Source organism: Rhodnius prolixus, unplaced genomic scaffold (genome assembly GCF_049639745.1).
Source record: "Rhodnius prolixus isolate KJV_2025 unplaced genomic scaffold, Rpr scaffold_5, whole genome shotgun sequence".
NCBI lineage: Eukaryota > Metazoa > Arthropoda > Insecta > Hemiptera > Reduviidae > Rhodnius > Rhodnius prolixus.
Genome location: NW_027411624.1, coordinates 2,061,554 through 2,085,246, shown reverse-complemented (window position 1 = coordinate 2,085,246; position 23,693 = coordinate 2,061,554). Strand labels below are relative to the sequence as shown.

General features: G+C 35.2%; 1 protein-coding gene across 6 annotated transcripts; it reads left to right on the top strand.

Annotated features, from left to right (window-relative positions):
- Window positions 1-9,878: 9,878 nt before the first annotated feature.
- On the top strand, window positions 9,879-17,879 carry LOC141458297 (odorant receptor 47a-like). Of its 6 annotated transcripts, none has more exons than XM_074136070.1 (10): window positions 9,879-10,183; window positions 10,345-10,608; window positions 11,538-11,679; window positions 14,495-14,633; window positions 14,709-14,901; window positions 15,006-15,229; window positions 15,990-16,089; window positions 16,307-16,414; window positions 16,498-16,653; window positions 17,639-17,879. In XM_074136070.1, exons 3-10 carry the CDS (start codon window positions 11,598-11,600, stop codon window positions 17,696-17,698), a joined length of 1,062 nt encoding a protein of 353 aa, XP_073992171.1. In that variant the 5' UTR covers window positions 9,879-10,183; window positions 10,345-10,608; window positions 11,538-11,597; the 3' UTR covers window positions 17,699-17,879. The 6 variants fall into 6 exon arrangements, with proteins under 6 accessions (XP_073992171.1, XP_073992174.1, XP_073992169.1 ...); XM_074136073.1 differs by having other exon boundaries at window positions 10,345-10,677; XM_074136068.1 differs by lacking the exon at window positions 10,345-10,608 and having other exon boundaries at window positions 16,498-16,623.
- The last annotated feature ends 5,814 nt before the right edge of the window (window positions 17,880-23,693 follow it).

Below are 23,693 nucleotides of genomic sequence, written 5' to 3'. Positions count from 1 at the left end.
GTTTCTGGAATAAGTTTCCATTATTCTCTATTAGATCCATAAATTACAATACTTTTGAATAAAGCAAGTGATTGCATTATCTCGATGGCATTTCACAAAAATCAGAATATTGTCTGAAATGAGTGGACATTGTGACCGGTACAGCTCTGAAAAAAACTCCGGGAGCCAATGATCTCTGATTTGAAAATATCACAGAAATGTTGGAAAGAGTTTACATAGAATTTTAATATACTTCCGTAAATACGTGAATAAAATCATTCACGTTCCCTAGCTTCACATAACTGTTTAGTTCGTAAGAAAAACAGCTTCCATAAGTAGCCAGTTGCACGGTGCTACTATCTTGAGGACAACAATTGACTTATTGCCCTAATGGGATTATAAGATGGCTAATGTTCATGGAGCATTATAGCTTCCTTTAATTGGTTTATTCCTACAGACCAAGGTTAAAGCCTTAAAGAATACATTAAAGCAAACGTAGTGACAGTGCTTTGCCGCTGGAAACGGTTAATGAATCACATTAAAATTGGACTACAAATGCCTACCTTTCCAAACTTCTACAGTATAAAATTGTGGCTCCAGATTAATAGTTTCGTAAAAATCTGTGAAGAACAACCACCTGGGCAAGAAGTGTTGCGATTGGTTGCTGTTGAACGTCGCCCAGACCCGAAAAAAGTTCTATTTGTGTGAAATAATCCATTTAAATACACTTACCATTTTAAAATTGGAATAGACTAAGGTTCTGAACTTATGGGATTACTTTTTTGGAACTCGCATCGAATAGAAAATGTTCAAAGTGGTAGGCAAAATTTCATGACAATCAATAAACCCAATTACATTTTGAATGTTTACTTTTTTACTAAAAATAAATGGTAAACCGTACATTCATGTTTTTTTAAATCTTTTAAATAGCCTTCCAAATAATGTAATAATAATAATCTACAAATAATGTAGATAAAATAAAGCTTGTAGCGTCTGTTCACGTCTTGTCGTTTCAGTCGAGTATGTGGGTTCCAGGTGAGTCTCTTGCCAATGTACGGTTTAAGTATGGTTTTTAATGTAAGCCCTAAGTATGGTTTTTGAAAAATTAAAATTGTTTTTGTAGTTCCCAAGAATGCATTTTTGAAATACAATTTTTTTGTTTACCGCTGTCTGTTGGCATTTTATTAAAAAACAATAAATATTGATTATGGATGAAGCAAAAAGGTTTGTCCAAAGAGCAAAAACAAAAATGCAAGATGAATGTTTACACAAATGCTCTCTTGTTTACTGTTTTAATCACATATGTTGTAAACAATGCTTTGGTTTTAAAATTACTTTCAGTCGTTCCGGCAAGATGAATCGTCCATATTCTAAAAATGAAAAAACTGATATGTATGTACAACATATTTGTTGAATGCCGTCCTCAAGCTCAAACAGCTGCAAGGGCTTACCAGGAGAAATTTCCTCAACGAAGTCACCCAAGCCGGAAAACGATTGCTCTTATTGCTACAACGTTCCGCTTGTTTGGTAGTGCCAATCGCCAAAAAATAGGGTTACAAATGTTCGTAATTTCGATACTGAGCTTGAGGTATTACTCTACGTGCAAGAGAATCCTTATACTTCAGTTCGAAATGCGGCTAGAGCTCTGGGAATTAGTAAAACTGTCTCGTGGGAAATAATCCGGCACTATCAAATGAAGCCATTTAGGTACCACATTGTTCAGGGGTTTCGTGTGGGGGATCAAGACAGCCGACTTACTTTTTTGGCTCATATGAGTGCATTGTCGGAGTAAATTCCAGATTTTTTATCTTTTATTTTATGGCTCGACAACGCAAAATTTACCAACAACGATGTTTTTAAATAGGTGGAATTTCCATTCGTGGGCTGACCAAAATCCCCATAGGTAGTTCCTGTTTTAATTATTTTTTTTATTTTAGGCATAATTGTAACGGGTTATCATTAATAGATAATATTCATTTAGATCGCCCTAAATTCTGTAAGTATTTTCGTTCATTGTTTATCGTTCGTTTCCTGCATGGGTAAGAAAATATCAATCTCAACTAGAATGTTTTCTACTAAGGCGCAAAAATCTTTGGTATATACTTCCACTTACGTTCCACTGGAGACGTCTTCTGAGTATAAACTAAATTCAATGAAAGCTAAGGATACAAAAAACCAGCCCATTGTTTCGAATGGGAACACAAATTTTACTACTTCTTATTAAAGCAGGTAACTAACTACATTTGCACCAGAGTTGGGCAAAAATTTAATCAATTAAAATCCAATTGAATTAAACCGAAATTTAATTTAATCATGATTAAAATTAAAAAATTTAATCGAACAAAATTAGTTGATTAAAATTAAATTCACTTTTAATTTAATCGGAATTTAACCAATTAAAATTTTTAATTATACCTTAAAATTAAAATTAAAATTAAATAATCATAATTTTAATTGATTGAATTAAATTCCAAAATTAGTTTTAATCACTTTTGAGGATTAAATTTTTCAATTTAATCAAAATCTGAGAGATTAAATGTTTAAAACCAAACATTGCCATTGGTTTAACCAGAATCGGACCAATGCATCTTTATTCCGCCTAGCTGGTGCCTCTTCTCTATCAATATTATCACCTTCCCCAAACTTGGCACCTTCATTCTACCAGTCTGGTCCATCTATACCATGTTGGTGACTCTCAAGACTTATATAGGACCACCTTACACTCACATTTAACCTAGTTGGCGACTCACTAGACATAGGTAGGACCAACTTGCACTCAAATTTAACCTAATTGGCGACTCACTAGACATAGGTAGGACCACCTTGCACTCACATTTAACCTAATTGGCGACTCACTAGACATAGGTAGGACCACCTTGCACTCACATTTAACCTAATTGGCGACTCAGCAGACTTAGATAGGACCACCTTGCACTCACATTTAACCTAGTTGGCGACTCACTTCTCAGATAGGACCACCTTGCACTCACATTTAACCTAGTTGGCGACTCACTATTTAGATAGGACCACCTTGCACTCACATTTAATCTAGTTGGCGACTCACTACTTATAGGACTACCTTGCACTCACATTTAAACTAATTGGCGATTCACTAGACTTAGATAGGACCAGATAGGACTTAGATAGGACCACTTACACTCACTAAACTTATAAACCGGATGTCCAAAGTTATATGCTCCACCCACTATTTTAAACGGCGAGAAATTGTTAAAAAAAAATAGAGAACACATATTTAATCAAATCTAGTTTTTTTCAGTGATAGACCCATTTTTGAAACTCTAATATCCCCAGATACAGCATCCAACTTTTCACTCAAATGGAACAAACAAGATCTAGGCAGGCTAGAGTTATTCGATAGTCCAGATCTTCGACTGAAGCTAAAGGAATAAGGTTACTGAACACTTTGTTTTTTAGATATCCCCACTGAAAATAGTCCATTGAGTCCACTGAGGTCAAAATCGAGCTCTTCCTGAATTGGATTACCTACGAAAACATCGTACGGAAAAGAACATATTGTGAACCCGGAATACCTAGCCCTTCCATCTCTAAACTCTAAATAAAAGAAAGTTGTGTATATGTTGGGTGGGACATTTGAGGACCAATACATTATGAGTTTTAAAACCGAACGAAAAGCTGAATTCAAAGAAGTATTGTCAGCAACTGGATAATTTAAAGACAACAGTAAAAAGAACAGAGACGATGTTCAATAGGAAGAACATCTCACTGCATCATGATAATGCCAGGCCAAATGCTACTTTAGGGACACCTCCAAAAATTGTAGAAAAAGGCTGGAAAATTCAGTCGCATCCACCATATTCCCCGGACTACGCAAACTCTGACTATCACTTGTTATTGCCCTTACAAAATTTTTAAAAGGGAAAACATTTAAAAATGAAGGAGATATCAAAAAAGCACAGATTCGAATCAAAAAATGAAACATTTTTCAAAAATGTGGTAAACATGGTTAAATGTGTGTGTAAGGTGGTCTTACATAAGTCAAGTGAGTCGCCAACTAGGTTAAATGTGAGTGTAAGGTGGTCTTATCTAAGTCTATTGAGTAGTAAACATGGTTAAATGTGAGCGTAAGGTGGTCCTATTTAAGTCTATTGAGTAGTAAACATGGTTAAATGTAAGTGTAAGGTGGTCTATCTAAGTCTAGTGAGAAGTAAACATGGTTAAATGTGAATGTAAGGTGGTCCTTCTAAGTCTAGTCAATAGTAAACATGGTTAAATGTGAGTGTAAGGTGGTCCTATCTAAGACTAGTGAGTGGTAAACATGGTTAAATATAACTCTAACCACTCGTAAGGCCTGTATAAGTCTTGTGAGTGTAAGGTGGTCCTTCTAAGTCTATTGAGTAGTAAACATGGTTAAATGTGAGTGTAAGGAGGTCCTATCTAAGTCTAGTGAGTAGTAAACATGGTTAAATGTGAGTGCAAGGTGGTCCTATTTATGTCTATTGAGTAGTAAACATGGTTAAATGTGAGTGTAAGGTGGTCCTATCTAAGTCTATTGAGTAGTAAACATGGTTAAATGTAAGTGTAAGGTGGTCTATCTAAGTCTAGTGAGAAGTAAACATGGTTAAATGTGAATGTAAGGTGGTCCTTCTAAGTCTAGTCAATAGTAAACATGGTTAAATGTGAGTGCAAGGTGGTCCTATCTATGTCTATTGAGTAGTAAACATGGTTAAATGTGAGAGTAAGGTGGTCCTATCTAAGTCTATTGAGTAGCAAACATGGTTAAATGTGAGTGTATGGTGGTCCTATCTAAGTCTATTGAGTAGCAAACATGGTTAAATGTGACTGTATGGTGGTCCTATCTAAGTCTATTAAGTAGTAAACATGGTTAAATGTGAGTGTACGGTGGTCCTATCTAAGTCTATTGAGTAGTAAAGATGGTTAAATGTGAGTATAAGGTGGTCCTTCTAAGTCTATTGACTAGTAAACATGGTTAAATGTGAGTGCAACGTGGTCCTATCTAAGTCTATTGAGTAGTAAACATGGTTAAATGTGAGTGTAAGGTGGTCCTTCTAAGTCTATTGAGTAGTAAACATTGTTAAATGTGAAAGTAAGGTGGTCCTATCTAAGTCTATTGAGTAGTAAATATGGTTAAATGTGAGTGTAAGGTGTTCCTATCTAAGACTAGTAAGTGGTAAACATGGTTAAATGTGAGTGCAAGGTGGTCCTATCTAAGTCTATTGAGTAGCAAACATGGTTAAATGTGAGTGTAAGGAGGTCCTATCTAAGTCTAGTGAGTAGTAAACATGGTTAAATGTGAGTGCAAGGTGGTCCTATCTATGTCTATTGAGTAGTAAACATGGTTAAATGTGAGTGTAAGGTGGTCCTATCTAAGTATATTGAGTAGTAAACATGGTTAAATGTAAGTGTAAGGTGGTCTATCTAAGTCTAGTGAGAAGTAAACATGGTTAAATGTGAATGTAAGGTGGTCCTTCTAAGTCTAGTCAATAGTAAACATGGTTAAATGTGAGTGCAAGGTGGTCCTATCTATGTCTATTGAGTAGTAAACATGGTTAAATGTGAGTGTAAGGTGGTCCTATCTAAGTCTATTGAGTAGCAAACATGGTTAAATGTGAGTGTATGGTGGTCCTATCTAAGTCTATTGAGTAGCAAACATGGTTAAATGTGACTGTATGGTGGTCCTATCTAAGTCTATTAAGTAGTAAACATGGTTAAATGTGAGTGTAAATTGGTCCTATCTAAGTCTAGTGAGTAGTAAACATGGTTAAATATGAGTGTAAGATGGTCCTATCTAAGTATAGTGAGTAGTAAACATGGTTAAATGTGAGTGCAAGGTGTTCCTATATAAGTCTAGTGAGTAGTAAACATGGTTAAATTTGAGTGTAAGGTGGTCCTTCTAAGTCTATTGAGTAGTAAACATTGTTAAATGTGAGTGTAAGGTGGTCCTATCTAAGTCTATTGAGTAGTAAATATGGTTAAATGTGAGTGTAAGGAGGTCCTATCTAAGTCTAGTGAGTAGTAAACATGGTTAAATGTGAGTGCAAGGTGGTCCTATCTATGTCTATTGAGTAGTAAACATGATTAAATGTGAGTGTAAGGTGGTCCTATCTAAGTCTTTTGAGTAGTAAACATGGTTAAATGTGAGTGCAAGGTGGTCCTATCTAAGTCTATTGAGTAGTAAACATGGTTAAATGTGAGTGTAAGGTGGTCCTTCTAAGTCTATTGAGTAGTAAACATGGTTAAATGTGAGTGTAAGGTGGTCCTATCTAAGTCTATTGAGTAGCAAACATGGTTAAATGTGAGTGTACGGTGGTCCTATCTAAGTCTATTGAGTAGTAAATATGGTTAAATGTGAGTGTAAGGTGTTCCTATCTAAGACTAGTGAGTCGTAAACATGGTTAAATGTGAGTGCAAGGTGGTCCTATCTAAGTCTATTGAGTAGCAAACATGGTTAAATGTGAGTGTAAGGTAGTCCTATCTAAGTCTATTGAGTAGTAAACATGGTTAAATGTGAGTGTAAGGTGGTCCTATCTAAGTCTATTGAGTAGTAAACATGGTTAAATGTGAGTGCAAGGTGGTCCTATCTAAGTCTATTGAGTAGCAAACATGGTTAAATGTAAGTGTATGGTGGTCCTATCTAAGTCTATTAAGTAGTAAACATGGTTAAATGTGAGTGTACGGTGGTCCTATCTAAGTCTATTGAGTAGTAAAGATGGTTAAATGTGAGTATAAGGTGGTCCTTCTAAGTCTATTGAGTAGTAAACATTGTTAAATGTGAGTGTAAGGTGGTCCTATCTAAGTCTATTGAGTAGTAAATATGGTTAAATGTGAGTGTAAGGTGTTCCTATCTAAGACTAGTGAGTGGTAAACATGGTTAAATGTGAGTGCAAGGTGGTCCTATCTAAGTCTATTGAGTAGCAAACATGGTTAAATGTGAGTGTAAGGTGGTCCTATCTAAGTCTATTGAGTAGTAAACATGGTTAAATGTGACTGTAAGGTGGTCCTTCTAAGTCTATTGAGTAGTAAACATTGTTAAATGTGAGTGTAAGGTGGTCGTATCTAAGTCTATTGAGTAGCAAATATGGTTAAATGTGAGTGTACGGTGGTCCTATCTAAGTCTATTGAGTAGTAAATATGGTTAAATGTGAGTGTAAGATGTTCCTATCTAAGACTAGTGAGTGGTAAACATGGTTAAATATAACTCTAACCACTCGTAAGACCTGTATAAGTCTTGTGAGTGTAAGGTGGTCCTTCTAAGTCTATTGAGTAGTAAACATGGTTAAATGTAAGTGTAAGGAGGTCCTATCTAAGTCTAGTGAGTAGTAAACATGGTTAAATGTGAGTGCAAGGTGGTCCTATCTATGTCTATTGAGTAGTAAACATGGTTAAATGTGAGTGTAAGGTGGTCCTATCTAAGTCTATTGAGTAGCAAACATGGTTAAATGTGAGTGTATGGTGGTCCTATCTAAGTCTATTGAGTAGCGAACATGGTTAAATGTGAGTGTACGATGGTCCTATCTAAGTCTATTGAGTAGTAAAGATGGTTAAATGTGAGTATAAGGTGGTCCTTCTAAGTCTATTGATTAGTAAACATGGTTAAATGTGAGTGCAAGGTGGTCCTATCTAAGTCTATTGAGTAGTAAACATGGTTAAATGTGAGTGTAAGGTGGTCCTTCTAAGTCTATTGAGTAGTAAACATGGTTAAATGTGAGTGTAAGTTGGTCCTATCTAAGTCTATTGAGTAGCAAACATGGTTAAATGTGAGTGTACGGTGGTCCTATCTATATCTGTTGAGTAGTAAATATGGTTAAATGTGAGTGTAAGGTGTTCCTATCTAAGACTAGTGAGTCGTAAACATGGTTAAATGTGAGTGCAAGGTGGTCCTATCTAAGTCTATTGAGTAGCAAACATGGTTAAATGTGAGTGTAAGGTAGTCCTATCTAAGTCTATTGAGTAGTAAACATGGTTAAATGTGAGTGCAAGGTGGTCCTATCTAAGTCTATTGAGTAGCAAACATGGTTAAATGTAAGTGTATGGTGGTCCTATCTAAGTCTATTAAGTAGTAAACATGGTTAAATGTGAGTGTACGGTGGTCCTATCTAAGTCTATTGAGTAGTAAAGATGGTTAAATGTGAGTATAAGGTGGTCCTTCTAAGTCTATTGAGTAGTAAACATGGTTAAATGTGAGTGTAAGGTGGTCCTTCTAAGTCTATTGAGTAGTAAACATGGTTAAATGTGAGTGTAAGTTGGTCCTATCTAAGTCTATTGAGTAGCAAACATGGTTAAATGTGAGTGTACGGTGGTCCTATCTATATCTGTTGAGTAGTAAATATGGTTAAATGTGAGTGTAAGGTGTTCCTATCTAAGACTAGTGAGTCGTAAACATGGTTAAATGTGAGTGCAAGGTGGTCCTATCTAAGTCTATTGAGTAGCAAACATGGTTAAATGTGAGTGTAAGGTAGTCCTATCTAAGTCTATTGAGTAGTAAACATGGTTAAATGTGAGTGCAAGGTGGTCCTATCTAAGTCTATTGAGTAGCAAACATGGTTAAATGTAAGTGTATGGTGGTCCTATCTAAGTCTATTAAGTAGTAAACATGGTTAAATGTGAGTGTACGGTGGTCCTATCTAAGTCTATTGAGTAGTAAAGATGGTTAAATGTGAGTATAAGGTGGTCCTTCTAAGTCTATTGAGTAGTAAACATGGTTAAATGTGAGTGCAACGTGGTCCTATCTAAGTCTATTGAGTAGTAAACATGGTTAAATGTGAGTGTAAGGTGGTCCTTCTAAGTCTATTGAGTAGTAAACATTGTTAAATGTGAGTGTAAGGTGGTCCTATCTAAGTCTATTGAGTAGTAAATATGGTTAAATGTGAGTGTAAGGTGTTCCTATCTAAGACTAGTGAGTGGTAAACATGGTTAAATGTGAGTGCAAGGTGGTCCTATCTAAGTCTATTGAGTAGCAAACATGGTTAAATGTGAGTGTAAGGTGGTCCTATCTAAGTCTATTGAGTAGTAAACATGGTTAAATGTGAGTGTAACGTGGTCCTATCTAAGTCTATTGAGTAGTAAACATGGTTAAATGTGAGTGCAAGGTGGTCCTATCTAAGTCTATTGAGTAGTAAACATGGTTAAATGTGAGTGTAAGGTGGTCCTTCTAAGTCTATTGAGTAGTAAACATTGTTAAATGTGAGTGTAAGGTGGTCCTATCTAAGTCTATTGAGTAGTAAATATGGTTAAATGTGAGTGTAAGGTGTTCCTATCTAAGACTAGTGAGTGGTAAACATGGTTAAATGTGAGTGCAAGGTGGTCCTATCTAAGTCTATTGAGTAGCAAACATGGTTAAATGTGAGTGTAAGGTGGTCCTATCTAAGTCTATTGAGTAGTAAACATGGTTAAATGTGAGTGTAAGGTGGTCCTATCTAAGTCTATTGAGTAGTAAACATGGTTAAATGTGAGTTCAAGGTTGTCCTGTCTAAGGCTATTGAGTAGTAAACATGGTTAAATGTGAGTGTAAGGTGGTCCTTCTAAGTCTATTGAGTAGAAAACATGTTAAATGTGAGTGTAAGGTGGTCCTATCTAAGTCTATTGAGTAGTAAACATGGTTAAATGTGAGTATAAGGTGGTCCTTCTAAGTCTATTGAGTAGTAAACATGGTTAAATGTTAGTGTAAGGTGGTCCTGTATACGTCTAGAGACTCATATGCGCGTGAAGAAGTCCAAGTTTACAAATATTAACCGAAAAGTATTTATTGGAGACGCTGAGAAAAATGGCCTCGCCAAAACGTGGTCCGAACCAACGTTTGAAAAGCCATAAAAGTGGATGATTAAATTAGTTTGATTAACGATTCAATTTTAAATTTAATTGATTAAAAAAATGTCATATGATTAAAATTACGATTAAATTCTGATTAAAATTGAAAAAAAAATGAATCAGTTAAATTTAGAATTATTTTTTTTTTAATCAGTGCCCAACTCTGATTTGCACCCACCATTAAACTTACTGAAATTCGCAACGATATTCTTCAAGATAAGGATAAACATCACCACATACTAAATGGAGAACAATCGGCCTAACTACTGTTAGGTTACTTAGTTACTCCTAAGATCCTATGGGATACTCACAGCGGACGTGCTGGCAATGTCCAACGTTTTCAAACGCTGCACTGGACTTCAGCACCAACATGGAAAAACCACATTTATTTCTGCAGGTATGAACTTCTTTTTACATAGAATTGTAAGATATTTCCGTACATACGTGCATAAAATCATTCACAATATTTTATAGTAATAAATATTTTAACAGTCGGTTGATTAGGCAAGTTAATAGTTGTCAAAAATTATTAGTCTGAATTAGTTATGATTGGTCTAGATTGGTTTAGAGTGAAAAAATTTGGATCATCTGAATGGAATGAAAGAGGTGAACATTATTAAGATTCACAATAGAATAAAGAAAGAAAAAGGACAAATGCGCTGACGGCTCTGGTACAAAAGTGGAGTTGAAAGGGGGTCATAAGGATCCCTTACCCTGCAAGACCTGTGGAGATAAGTGGAAACTGGCCTTAATTCATTGGATGATCGAACGGCCAACATTCTGTAAGAAGAAATTGCAGTAAATAAATCCTATTTCAGCAAGGTGAGTTTCCATCAGCACGTTTTGGTTACCACCATTTGTGTTACCCCGCAACAGTAAACGTTTATTCTGGTATGTGTGTAGTTTTTTCTGTATTAGAAAAATTATGTGTATTAGACTAGAAAAATTACCTTAAAACTTTTAACTATAAACAGAGTTAATGCTCTATTACAGGAACATAGTATTATTATCAGATATAAGAAAATGGTCTACTATTATAGAATATCGGGATAATCATAAGACATTAACTAATCTAACCAAAACTATGTACCCAGTTATTTTCAGTTAATTACTTTTTTGGTTTGTTTCTCCAGTATAAATTGTAAATGGAGAAGTTAAGTAATAATTACAGTCTTATAGAGGTAATGAAGAAAGAAGTGGATTAAAGTACAGTAATTAAGAAGCATAGTGATCAAGTATTCATCGATAATAAGTCACAATGGTCGGGTGGGGGATTTATATAATCGGTTGAACCCTTCAAACATGGGGCAATGAGTTGTTAATACAAACCGCTCAATAGTCATTCCTGGCCAGTTGACAGACAGATCTACAGAGGTGATGTTCAGCTGTAATGACGTCGGTAAACATTACCTATTTCTTTAATTTATTTATTATATTTTTCTCTTTTATTATTTAATTAACCTCCCCAATGTTGTTTCAATAGTTATTTTTATGCAGATTCAATGCCACAGCTCCGTCAGAAAAGTAGATTATATTCAAAATTTATTGTCTAAATCTAATACTTCATGAAGATATCTGTTTTACTTTTTTGCTCTCAATTTAATCTAATCAGTATCCCCCTTTTTCTAAAGTAACTGTCTCCTTGACAAGAGATATATAGAGTAACAGCTTTTTTTATTACCTTTGATTGTAAATGTTATTTATTATTCATAATATTATTTTAGATTTACAAAACACTAACTTAATTCCAGTTAAAAGAAGATAAGTCACCCTTTAAACTTGCCTACAAAAGCCTTAAATATGCTGGCATTATGAACCAAGAAGGTCGGCCGTGGTCGTTGGTGTACACTACGGTAATGGTCTTAGGCATTAGCTGTCTGACGGTCTTATCAAGTAAGTTGACTGTTAGTTTTGCTCGAAAATCAATCTTCTATGAAAATCGTACCAGTGATTATGTGCAGATTCTTTAAAAGTCGTGGGCCCAACCTAGATCAGCATTCTTCACTATTTTATATATCCATAAATAGGTTACCCCTCTTTGGTTATTATCTTTAAAAAGAAGTCGTAAATTGGTTTTCTAAATCGGGGAAGTGAGATTTCCAAGAGTTGTTATAGGCAAATTGTTACCTTGTACAGTTGAATAAAGGATTCAATTTCTAATTTTAATGACTCAAATCAAATTTAAGAACCATTTTTAAAGCCATGAACTTATTAAATCAAAACGTGACCAAGGTAAATGATTCTTCATTTAACTTATTTTTGTGAATCATTGTCAACGAGTGAGGTTAAAAACCTAGCATAACTCCCATACATTTGCAAATAGGGCATATTAAGTAGTTTGACCAGGTGATTATAAGCGGTAAGTTCTTCTTAAGCTTGTTAAACGATAAAAATATGTTTACGGTAATTACTACACAAATAATATTCATTTATCTTAACGAAGATGTAAAACATATTTCTAATATTGTGAGTAAATGTCCAATTTTCAAAGATGTAAAGTTCGTTTATGTTTGGCAAAATAGATTGATAATCACTATTACGAGAGAGATAAAATTGAAACAATGTAATTAAATGCGTGAGAGACACTGTTAAATAAAGAGAGTATGTTGTATTGTTAGTGGTCGTTGCAAGTTTAGGTCATTTCTTAAGTCTCAGTGACTAGGACGTAGCAAATTAGTCTACACTCTCAGTTATTTCTTATTTACTTTCGATAGCCTTGTAATAATTTCTTATCTTTGCGGTTGGGCTTGCTGAAAATAGACCTCAGCTTAAGCAGAGGATGGTTATTGGGATTGCAAATAAGGTTTCTGTGGAAACGTTATTTCTTTTAGGGTCAGCACCATCAGCAAGATGAGGAAATTGTAGCTAGTGTTTCCCCTGACTTTTTAATGAAACATAGAGTGCTACTAACTTTCAGATGGATTTGTTTAAATTGGAAATGTTCTTTTTTAGAAGCAAGGCGAGATTCCAATTGCAACTAAGCAAATCATGACTACTCTCTTAATGTTCAGCAACTTAGCAATAAGATTTACTATATATCGTTACTTAAACAAAATCACTGTCTAGCGCTAGCTTGTGTAAATTGATTCGTGAAGGTATTTCATATATATTTTGATGCTGATTAAAGTCTAGACCTAGAAAGACGTGGAACATACCGAATTCTGGACTTTTTCTTTACGATAAAGACTTCAAAGAATTTTCTCCTGAATGAACTACGTGGGTCGTTTGAAAAGTCTGTGCAAAAATAAAAACTACTTAATTTTTTGGGGTAAACCTTTTTTATTTTTCAACATAGTCTCCTTTTAGGCTTATACACTTCGTCCAACGCTGCTCTAGTTTGTTGATCCCTTCCGAATAATAGGATTTGTCCAAGTCTGAAAAATAGCCATTCGTTTCTGCAATCACCTCCTCGTTTGAATAAAATCTTTTTCCCGCCAGCCATTTCTTCATATTGGGGAACAAATAGTAGTCCGAGGGAGCCAAGTCTGGAGAATAGGGGGGATGTGAAACGAGTTGGAACCCTATTTCCATTAATTTTGCGACCACAACTGCTGAGGTGTGAGCTGGTGCGTTGTCGTGATGGAAAAGGACTTTTTTGTGGGCCAATCGTGGGCGTTTTTCTTGCAGCTCGGTTTTCAAACGGTCCAATAACGATGAATAATATGCACCTGTAATAGTTTTACCCTTTTCCAGATAGTCGATGAGGATTATTCCTTGCGAATCGCAAAAGACAGTCGCCATAATCTTTCCGGCCGAAGGAACGGTCTTCGCCTTTTTTGGCGCAGATTCCCCCTTGGTAACCCATTGTTTAGATTGTTCTTTGGTCTCAGGAGTGTATCCATGTTTCATCCACAGTGACGAAACGACGCTTAAAGTCCTGCGGATTCTTCTGGAACAGCTGCAAACCGTCCTTGCAACACTTCACACGATTTCGTTTTTGGTCAAGCGTGAGCAATCGCGGCACCCATCTTGCGGATAGCTTTGTCATGTCCAAATGTTGATGCAAAATATTATGTACCCGTTTACTCGAGATGCCCACAGCACTAGCAATCTCACGCACCTTCACTCTTCTGTCATCCATCACCATATCATGGATTTTATCGGTGATTTTTGGAGTAGTAACCTCAACAGGGCGTCCAGAACGTTCAGCGTCACTTGTGCCCATATGGCCAATCCGAAAATTTTGAAACCACTTATAAACTGTTCTAATCGAAGGTGCAGAGTCACCATAATATTTATCAAGCTTCTCTTTAGTCTCCTGAGGCGTTTTGCCTTTCATAAAGTAGTGTTTAATCAACACACGAAATTCTTTTTCGTCCATTTTTTGAAAATCACTCGACTTTGCACGGACTTTTCAAACGACCCTCGTATCTTAAAGAAAAAAGGTTTAGAAGGCTGGCGATGATTAGTGGATGTTGGAACAGGATATATGTTCTTAGATGTTTGCCAGTTTCAGAATTCTTTAGGAACTTGACTTCGGAAGAAACTTAAGGTAAGACGGTTCTACTAAAACTCATTATCTGTCTTCTAAGTCTGACAACTCAAAATCAGAGAAATATGCAAAAATCCAACTGAAATTCCATGGAATATTCTAGTAATAAAATTCATCAATTTTATGTCATCACATAAACCTCTAAAAAATGAAGAAACTTTGTTATAATTTTAGTGAAAGTATTTTCTTGATAAAAGATAAGATCCATCTTTGCAGTCGCGGATCTAATATGGGGTCAAGAAGAATTACCAGAGTTCGTCTCAGCACTTTCCACCTTAACAATAACCATCCACGGCAGTAGCAAAATGATCAATATACTTAGTAATCAAACGGAAATTCGCCAACTGATTAATAGGTAAAACGTTAACAAAAAGTGAATATTCAAATTACATTATTTAAATATGACTAAAATATTTTTTTATTTTCACAGATTTGAAAATGTTCGCCAAAAGTTCTTACAAGATAATAGGAGGAAACATTTGGTTTTGTGGGCTGATCAATTTTCACTGAAAGTTGCCTTTTATTATGGAATGTTTTTTGGAAGTTGTGTGCTTTTCTCGACGATCTTAAATATGATCATAGGCGTGTTCACTGGGAGTGAAAAACCACATTTAGTTTTGCAGGTAAAGAAAATGTAAAATAAAAAAAAAATTGTAATCTGTTGCGATTTTATTGTTAGTTTCTTCGGAGGATTGCCTTAATCTGATGTTTTCTTCTTTTCTTGTAGTTGTGGGTCCCTTGGCGGATCAGAGACGTTGAGACCCACCTGGGAGCTACACTACTTTCCATAGTATGTACAGTCCCATCAGCCTCCGTCTACACGGCATTTTCCGTTTTCAATTTTATATTCACCATAGAATTGTCCGCATTTCTACAAGTTCTTCAGTCTAGATTTGAGACGCTGAAAATGGATGATAAGGAGGTTTATCAACAACATAAAGAAATTATTAAGTGAGTACTTCTTGTTTCTAAAGTTTAAGTATAATTTTGAATGTAGAAAAAAAAAAAAAAAAATTTCTGTAGTTCAGTAGAAGAAGAGGGGTGAGAACCCTGTTCTTTAAGGTCTTATGAACTTGAAACTGTCTCATAAATGTATCCCGAAGTGTAGTTTGATAAATAAGTATAAGAAACTGTAAATGGAAAACACCTGGAGAAGAATTATTGCCTGTGAATGTTTTGTCAGCAATTAGAGTAAACTACAGAAGTATTCTTGCTGCCCTTTCGGATAATAAATAGTCTGCCCTTGAGCTTGCGGAGCAAGACGGTTAGCGAGGATGCACTGTAGAGTTCAGTAGGGATTATAGGAAATAGTTGTGGTTATTTTCTTGTAGAGATTGTTTGCACGGTTCCATATTTGATCACTTTTATTATAGTTTGCTTGCTGTGTATTTCTAAAGGATTTAAAAGGGGTGACCTGCTTCACAGATAAGTTATTAAAGCAATAAAAGTAATCACCTATTTTTCAGGTAAGGCTTAACGTCCAACTACGAATTTCGTGGTTGGGGGCGGTAGCTCATGGTTTACTAAATAACATTTTTTCTAACAATTTGAAAGTAGCTGTACGCGGCATAAAAACTTGGGATCATCCACTTAAAAATCCACGCTGTTAACCACTACACCAACACCCGCAAGGAAACTGTAAATGTAGAACACAATAGATTTGTAAATCTCTCTCTTCCCTTGTGGTGTCTAATTCTAATTGATTTTCTAGATTACTAAGAGATTACAATGAAATATTCTCCGGCCAGCTGTACGTAGAAATCATTATATCAACCTTACAACCATGTGGATTTGGATACACGTTCATTAAGGTGAATCAATTAAGATTGGGCATTAAATTCAAGAAGCTGGTAGAATTGTAAGATTGTGGCACACTTATTGGTTGAAGTCCAAATCGATTAAAAACTCTATTAATTTCGAACACTCCAAAAACTCAATTTGTACAATTTTTTCAAAATAAAGTGTGTATGTTGTTCCTTTCGTTTCAAATTAAGTATAATAATTATTGACTTTTCTTCTGTCTTGCAGGCTCTACAAAAACTCAGTATACAAGCAATTGATTACATCTTTAAATTTGTAGTTACCGCCGTATCCCCCTTCATGTTGTGCGCTTGTGGACAGGAAATCAGTACTCAGGTATCGTACTTAGAAAATAATGATTGATCTAAGAGCATTGGTCTACGTATCTAACCCTTTTTTTACGATATTTAATATTTCAGTTAGAGAAATTACATACAAGTTGCTACATGTGTAATTGGTACGAGGAAAAGCCAGCGAGCCGAAGATATCTTGGGCAGTTGATGACAGTAACTTTGAAGCCCATTGCTTTCAATTTTAGAAGAATGGTAGCCTTCAACTATGTTTGCTTTACTTCGGTAAAAATTTAGAAAAAAAGTTTGCTTTCTCTTCTGGTTTACTAATTAACATTTTTTCTAACAAACAGAATGTAAATCTAGATCTTCTTGATCCAGAAGAGGTGATAATCCAGAAATCCGAGCTTCTAATGCTTCAGAGAGGATATATCCCGCTTCAATACTACAAAAATCTCAGCCTCTCCAACAGAAAATTTAAAATAGCATAAAAAGAAAGTTAGGAATGTATGTAAATTAATACAAGAAGTGAGGGAAGCTGGCAGAGTGGGATGACGACTTCCTGGCGCCTGTACACTCTTGTCCCTTCTTAAGCCCGTAATTCACAGGGGCAGGATTCTGGAAGGTGTGCAAAATAGGCCTCTACGGCTGCTGCTCCCTCTTCACAATGCTGTAAACGAAGCAACTGCTTCTTCGGAATCTTGTTTGGGTTGAAGGGGGACATCTCACACGCTTCAAACCCAGCTTTTAAGTTTTTTGGAGTAGCAGATTTGTCCCAAAAAAGGCGTTGAAGACGTATCCAAACCTCTGTTTGTTGAATTCTCTGTATTTATAGGCAGCCTAAGAGTTCATGAGCTCATCATCCCAGAATTTCTCAAATGGTCCAAACACGGACTTGTCCTTTGGCTGAAGCTGTGGAATAAATAAATTTATTAATATCACCAAATGCCAGATATCCCTACCCAAAAATTAAAATCTTGATAACAGTATCGGAAAGTACATAAAACAACTTTTAAAATACATACCACATTATTAAAAATATATTGCAGATTGCAAATTCAATATAAAACGAATACTTACCGAGGCGATATTTATTCCAGTATTTGCTACCATTTTCCGGATAAATCTCTTATCATGTTTAAAAATGCAGGTGGCGAAATTTGGGCAACTTACCCGATTTTTGAATTTTTTAACCACTAAGTGCCACGTTATATTTTTATTTGTCATCCGTTATTATATTTGTAATAAATATAATCTGAATTTTTAATAGGTAGCCCAAGGAATATACTCATACCTGATGATGGTCTATCAGTTTGAAGAAGGCGATTGATCTCATCTTAGAGGAAATCAATAATATTGATTTAGATTTGTAGTTTTCAATTAATGGCCTAGTTCTGGTTTCTTAAAAATATTTGCTGATGTTTAAGTCAATCGTGTACAATGTAATACGAGTACATCTAAGTTAAATTAAAGAATAGTTTTGTAGTAAAATGAATAAAAATTCTGCATTCATGATGTTTTTATTGTTTATTTGTTTATATTTTTATAAATTTATTTTAGATGTTTCCACTTGAAGAGTGATTGAGTGTGAATTACGGGGACTCAGTGTGCTTTACAGCTGGAAAACGGTCAATGAATCACATTAAAATTGGACTAAAAAAGCCTACATTCCTAAACTTCAATAGTAAAAAATTATGGCTCCTGATTAAAAGTTTTAGTAAAAATCTGTAGAACAACCACCTGGGCAAGAAGTGTTGCTATTGGTTGCTGTTGAACGTCGCCCAGACCCGAAAAAAGTTCTGTTTGTCTGAAATAATCCATTTAAATACACTTACCAGTTTAAAATTGTAATAGACTAAGATTTTGAACCTATGGGATTACTTTTTTGGAACTCGCATCGAATAGAAAATTTTCAAAGATTAAGGCAAAATTTCATGACAATCAGATCTGTGATTTTTTTTTTTTTTAAATAATAATAAACCCAATTACATTTTGAATGTTTACTTTTTTACAAAAAAAAGATTGAAAAACACCCAACTTTGACATTTTTTTTTTATTTATGAATTACTACTGAACTAGCACACAGATGTTACTTTGATTTTATAATGTGGATTGGTTGACAATAAATTAATCGGCCCATACTTTTATGAACAAAATCTTAATGGAGAGATTTTTTTTAATTTTTTGTAAGAAACACTTCCCAAGCTTCTTGAAGATTTACAAGAGAGCATTTGAGTAAACATTCATCTTGCATTTTTGTTTTTGCTCTTCAGACAGACCCTTTTGCTTTATCCACAATCAATTTTAATAAAAAGCCAGCAGACAGCGGTAAAAAAAACTTGTTTTTAAAAAATGCATAACTTGGGAACTGCAAAAGCAATTTTAATTTTTCAAAAACAGTTTTTCTCACAAAAACAAAGTGCTTTTAGAATTCGTAACAAAAAAATAGGGGTTCTCATTTGGAAAAAAAAAGTTTGTATCTCCAACCTGCATATCAGCAGCAGAATTTCGTTTTTTACAATTTCTTTAGGTACTACTCAAAAAATAAAGGGAGTTACGATTTGAAGTTTTTTCCCATCATCAATAATTACCGAGTAAATTGGGTGGACAACTTAGCCCGGACACCCTGTATATAATATTATATGTGGATGGGGATTTGATAATGGCTTAATGAAGGCTTTTATAACTTCAGAAAATCATTGCTTTATTCAATTTTCAAAAAACAACTCAATCCAACCAGTTCAATAAATACATAAACACCCTAATTAAAAGCAACCAAAAACACTGAACACTCATAAAGGACTGTTCTTCTCTTACAATATCTCAAAGTCAACTGTTCCATTAGCACATCGAAACACATAACCGTAACCTAGCAGCCTGAGAAAAACAAACTTTCTTTAAACAGCTGTTTACTACTTAAAGCAAAAGAGCGTCTTCAACTGATACAACTTGATAACAACTGCGTAACTCAAACGGATTTCTTACTCTAACATCCTTCCTTCCACCCCTTCTCATTCTATTCTATTTTTCTCCTTCTCTTTTCCTACATACATGAAGTGTTAAGTCTTCAGTCTGGGTTGCCTGCTATCTAAATTTGGGCAGATTTGGAGGGCCTCTTGAGGGTAGACAGACATCCCGTATTGAGTGAGGTAACATCCGCTTCTATTTTACGACCCTTGGAGCTTTTAGGCTGGAGAGGCAGTTTCTTATGAACCAGCATACGTCAAACATTCCTCTATAGCCTCTGCTGGGCAAGGCAAACATTAAAACAACAAGCGTTTTCACCTTTAACTAGTTGCAGGTCTTGATTCGGACTAAATCTCGCAAGCGAAGTCAGTAAAAATCTCCAAAACGTTTTCTGCATTTAGTTTCAGACTCCGAGAATACTATGACAGGAAAAAAGGAAATGTCTCTTCAACAATGACAGCTTGCACTGTAAATGCTAGTTTGCAATTGAGGACTTGAATACTTGGAGATTAGAGAGTCAATACGGAAAAACGACTAGTAGGAACCTTGGAGCTTTTAATGAGAGGAGACTTGATCTGTTATACATAAAAATAAACAAGAAAAATAAACTGATTGTTCTTCATCTTTTTTTAATTAATGGCCAAGTTTCCACGCAAGTTTGGCTGAAGAATAATTTTGCACTGCTTAAGGGTAGCTTACCTATGACGAAATGACGAAAACTTTCTCATCTTCTTAGTTCTGGATCTGTTCGTGGGCGACGAAGAACTGCCAGAATTGGTCATGGCGATGATTTCTACGTTGATATCGGTGCAGGTCAACTCTAAGGCCATCAATATTCTTCATCAAACAGAGCTACTCCCAGATACTAAATAGGTAGTTCTTGTTTTAATTATTTTTTTAATTTTAGGCATAATTGTAACGGGTTATCATTAATGGATACTATACATTTAGATCGCCCTAAATTCTGTAAGTATTTTCGTTCATTGTTTATCGTTCGTTCCCTGCAAGGATTAGAAAATATCAATCTCAACTAGAATGTTTTCTACTAAGGCGCAAAAATCTATGGTATATACTTCCACTTAGGTTACACTGGAGACGTCTTCTGAGTATAAACTAAATTCAATGAAAGCTAAGGATACAAAAAACCAGCCCATTGTTTCGAATGGGAACACAAATTTTACTACTTCTTATTAAAGCAGGTAACTAACTACATTTGCACCAGAGTTGGGCAAAAATTTAATCAATTAAAATCCAATTGAATTAAACCGAAATTTAATTTTAATCATGATTAAAATTAAAAAATTTAATCGCCCTAAATTAGTTGATTAAAATTAAATTCACTTTTAATTTAATAGGAATTTAATCAATTAAAATGTTTAATTATAACTAAAAATTAAGATTAAAATTAAACAATCAGAATTTTAATTGATTGAATTAAAATCCAAATTTAGTTTTAATCACTTTTGACGATTAAATTTTACAATTTAATCAAAATCTGGGAGGTTAAATGTTTAAAACCAAACACTGCCAATGGTTAAACCAGAATCGAACCAATGCATCTTTATTCCGCCTAGCTGGTGCCTCTTCTCTGTCAATATTATCACCTTTCCCAAACTTGGCACCTTTATTCTACCAGTCTGGTGTCTCATCTTTGCCATGTTGGTGACTCTCAAGACTCAGATGGGACCACTCAGATTTAACCTAGTTGGCGGCTCACTAGACTTATATAGGACCACTTTACACTCACATTTAACCTAGTTGGCGACTAACTAGACTTAAATAGGACCACCTTGTACTCACATTTAACCTAGTTGGCGACTCACTAGATATAGGTAAGACCACCTTGCATTCACATTTAACCTAATTGGCGATTCACTAGACTTAGATAGGACCACTTACACTCACTAGACTTATAAACAGGGTGACCAGACTTATATGCTCCACCCACTTTTTTTTAAACGGCGGGAAATTAAAAAAAAAATAGAAAACTCGTATTTAATTAAATCTAGTTTTTTTCAGTGATTGACCCATTTTTTAAACCTTAATATCCCCAGATACAGCATCCAACTTTTCTCTCAAATGGAACAAACAAGATCTAGGCAGACTAGAGTTATTCGATGTTCCAGATCTTCGACAGTAGCTAAGAGATTAAGGTTACTGTACACTTTACTTTTTAGATATCCCCACTGAAAATAGTCTATTGGGGTAAAGTCCGTAGTTAGAGGTCAAAATCGAGATCTTCTTGAACTGGATTACCTACGAAAACATCGTACGAAAAAGGACTTATTGTGAACCCGGAAAACCTAGCCCTTCCACCTCTAAACTCTGAATAAAAGAAAGTTGTGTATATGGTGGGTGGGACATTCGAGAACCAATACATTATGAGCTTTTAAAACCGATCGAAAAGCTCAATTCAGAGAAGTATTGTCAGCAACCGGATAATTTAAAGACAACAGTAAAAAGAAAAGAGGCGATGTTCAATAGGCAGAACATCTCACTGCATCATGATAATGCCAGGTCAAATGCTGCTTTAGGTACACCTCTAAAAATTGTAGAAAAAGGCTGGAAAATTCTGTCGCACCCACCATATTCCCCGGACTTAGCACCCTCCGACTATCACTTGTTTTTGCCCTTACAAAATTTTTGAAAGGAAAAACATTTAAAAATGAAGAAGATATCAAACAAGCACAGGTACAATTTTACGCATCAAAAAATAAAACATTTTTCAAACATAAAATACACTAATTGCCCTCACGCAAGCAAGATATCACTAGTAATAATGGCAATTATATTATTTAATAAAGTTTATTGCCGGTAAAAAAAATTTGTATTTTGTTTTATTTCAAAAACGGACAGAAGTTTCCGGTAGACCGTAAATAGGTCTAATGAGTGGTAAACATGGTTAAATGTGAGTGTAAGGTGGTCCTATCTAAGTCTAGTGAGTCGCCAACTAGGTTAAATGTGAGTGCAAGGTGGTCCTATATAAGTCTAGTGAGTCGCCAGCAAGGTAAATTGTGAGTGTAAGGTGGTCCTATCTAAGTTTAGTGAGTAGTAAACATGGTTAAATGTGAGTGTAAGGTGGTCCTTTCTAAGTCTAGTGAGTAGTAAACATGGTTAAATTTGAGTGTAAGGTGGTCCTATCTAAGTCTAGTGAGTCGCCAACTAGGTTAAATATGTGTGCAAGGTGGTCCTATCTAAGTCTAGTGAGTGGTAAACATGGTTAAATGTGAGTGTAAGGTGGTCCTATCTAAGTATAGTGAGGAGTAAACATGGTTAAATGTGAGTGCAAGGTGTTCCTATATAAGTCTAGTGAGTTGCCAACTAGGTTAAATGTGAGTGTAAATTGGTCCTATCTAAGTCTAGTGAGTAGTAAACATGGTTAAATATGAGTGTAAGATGGTCCTATCTAAGTATAGTGAGTAGTAAACATGGTTAAATGTGAGTGCAAGGTGTTCCTATATAAGTCTAGTGAGTAGTAAACATGGTTAAATTTGAGTGTAAGGTGGTCCTTCTAAGTCTATTGAGTAGTAAACATTGTTAAATGTGAGTGTAAGGTGGTCCTATCTAAGTCTATTGAGTAGTAAATATGGTTAAATGTGAGTGTAAGGAGGTCCTATCTAAGTCTAGTGAGTAGTAAACATGGTTAAATGTGAGTGCAAGGTGGTCCTATCTATGTCTATTGAGTAGTAAACATGATTAAATGTGAGTGTAAGGTGGTCCTATCTAAGTCTTTTGAGTAGTAAACATGGTTAAATGTGAGTGCAAGGTGGTCCTATCTAAGTCTATTGAGTAGTAAACATGGTTAAATGTGAGTGTAAGGTGGTCCTTCTAAGTCTATTGAGTAGTAAACATGGTTAAATGTGAGTGTAAGGTGGTCCTATCTAAGTCTATTGAGTAGCAAACATGGTTAAATGTGAGTGTACGGTGGTCCTATCTAAGTCTATTGAGTAGTAAATATGGTTAAATGTGAGTGTAAGGTGTTCCTATCTAAGACTAGTGAGTCGTAAACATGGTTAAATGTGAGTGCAAGGTGGTCCTATCTAAGTCTATTGAGTAGCAAACATGGTTAAATGTGAGTGTAAGGTAGTCCTATCTAAGTCTATTGAGTAGTAAACATGGTTAAATGTGAGTGTAAGGTGGTCCTATCTAAGTCTATTGAGTAGTAAACATGGTTAAATGTGAGTGCAAGGTGGTCCTATCTAAGTCTATTGAGTAGCAAACATGGTTAAATGTAAGTGTATGGTGGTCCTATCTAAGTCTATTAAGTAGTAAACATGGTTAAATGTGAGTGTACGGTGGTCCTATCTAAGTCTATTGAGTAGTAAAGATGGTTAAATGTGAGTATAAGGTGGTCCTTC

Coding starts and splice junctions, on each gene's coding strand:
- LOC141458297 (XM_074136067.1), top strand. CDS start 10,085: ATGGGATACTCACAGCGGACGTGCTGGCAATGTCCAACGTTTTCAAAC. Junction 10,184..11,537: donor AACCACATTTATTTCTGCAG/GTATGAACTTCT, acceptor ACTTAATTCCAG/TTAAAAGAAGATAAGTCACC. Junction 11,680..14,494: donor CTGTCTGACGGTCTTATCAA/GTAAGTTGACTG, acceptor CCATCTTTGCAG/TCGCGGATCTAATATGGGGT.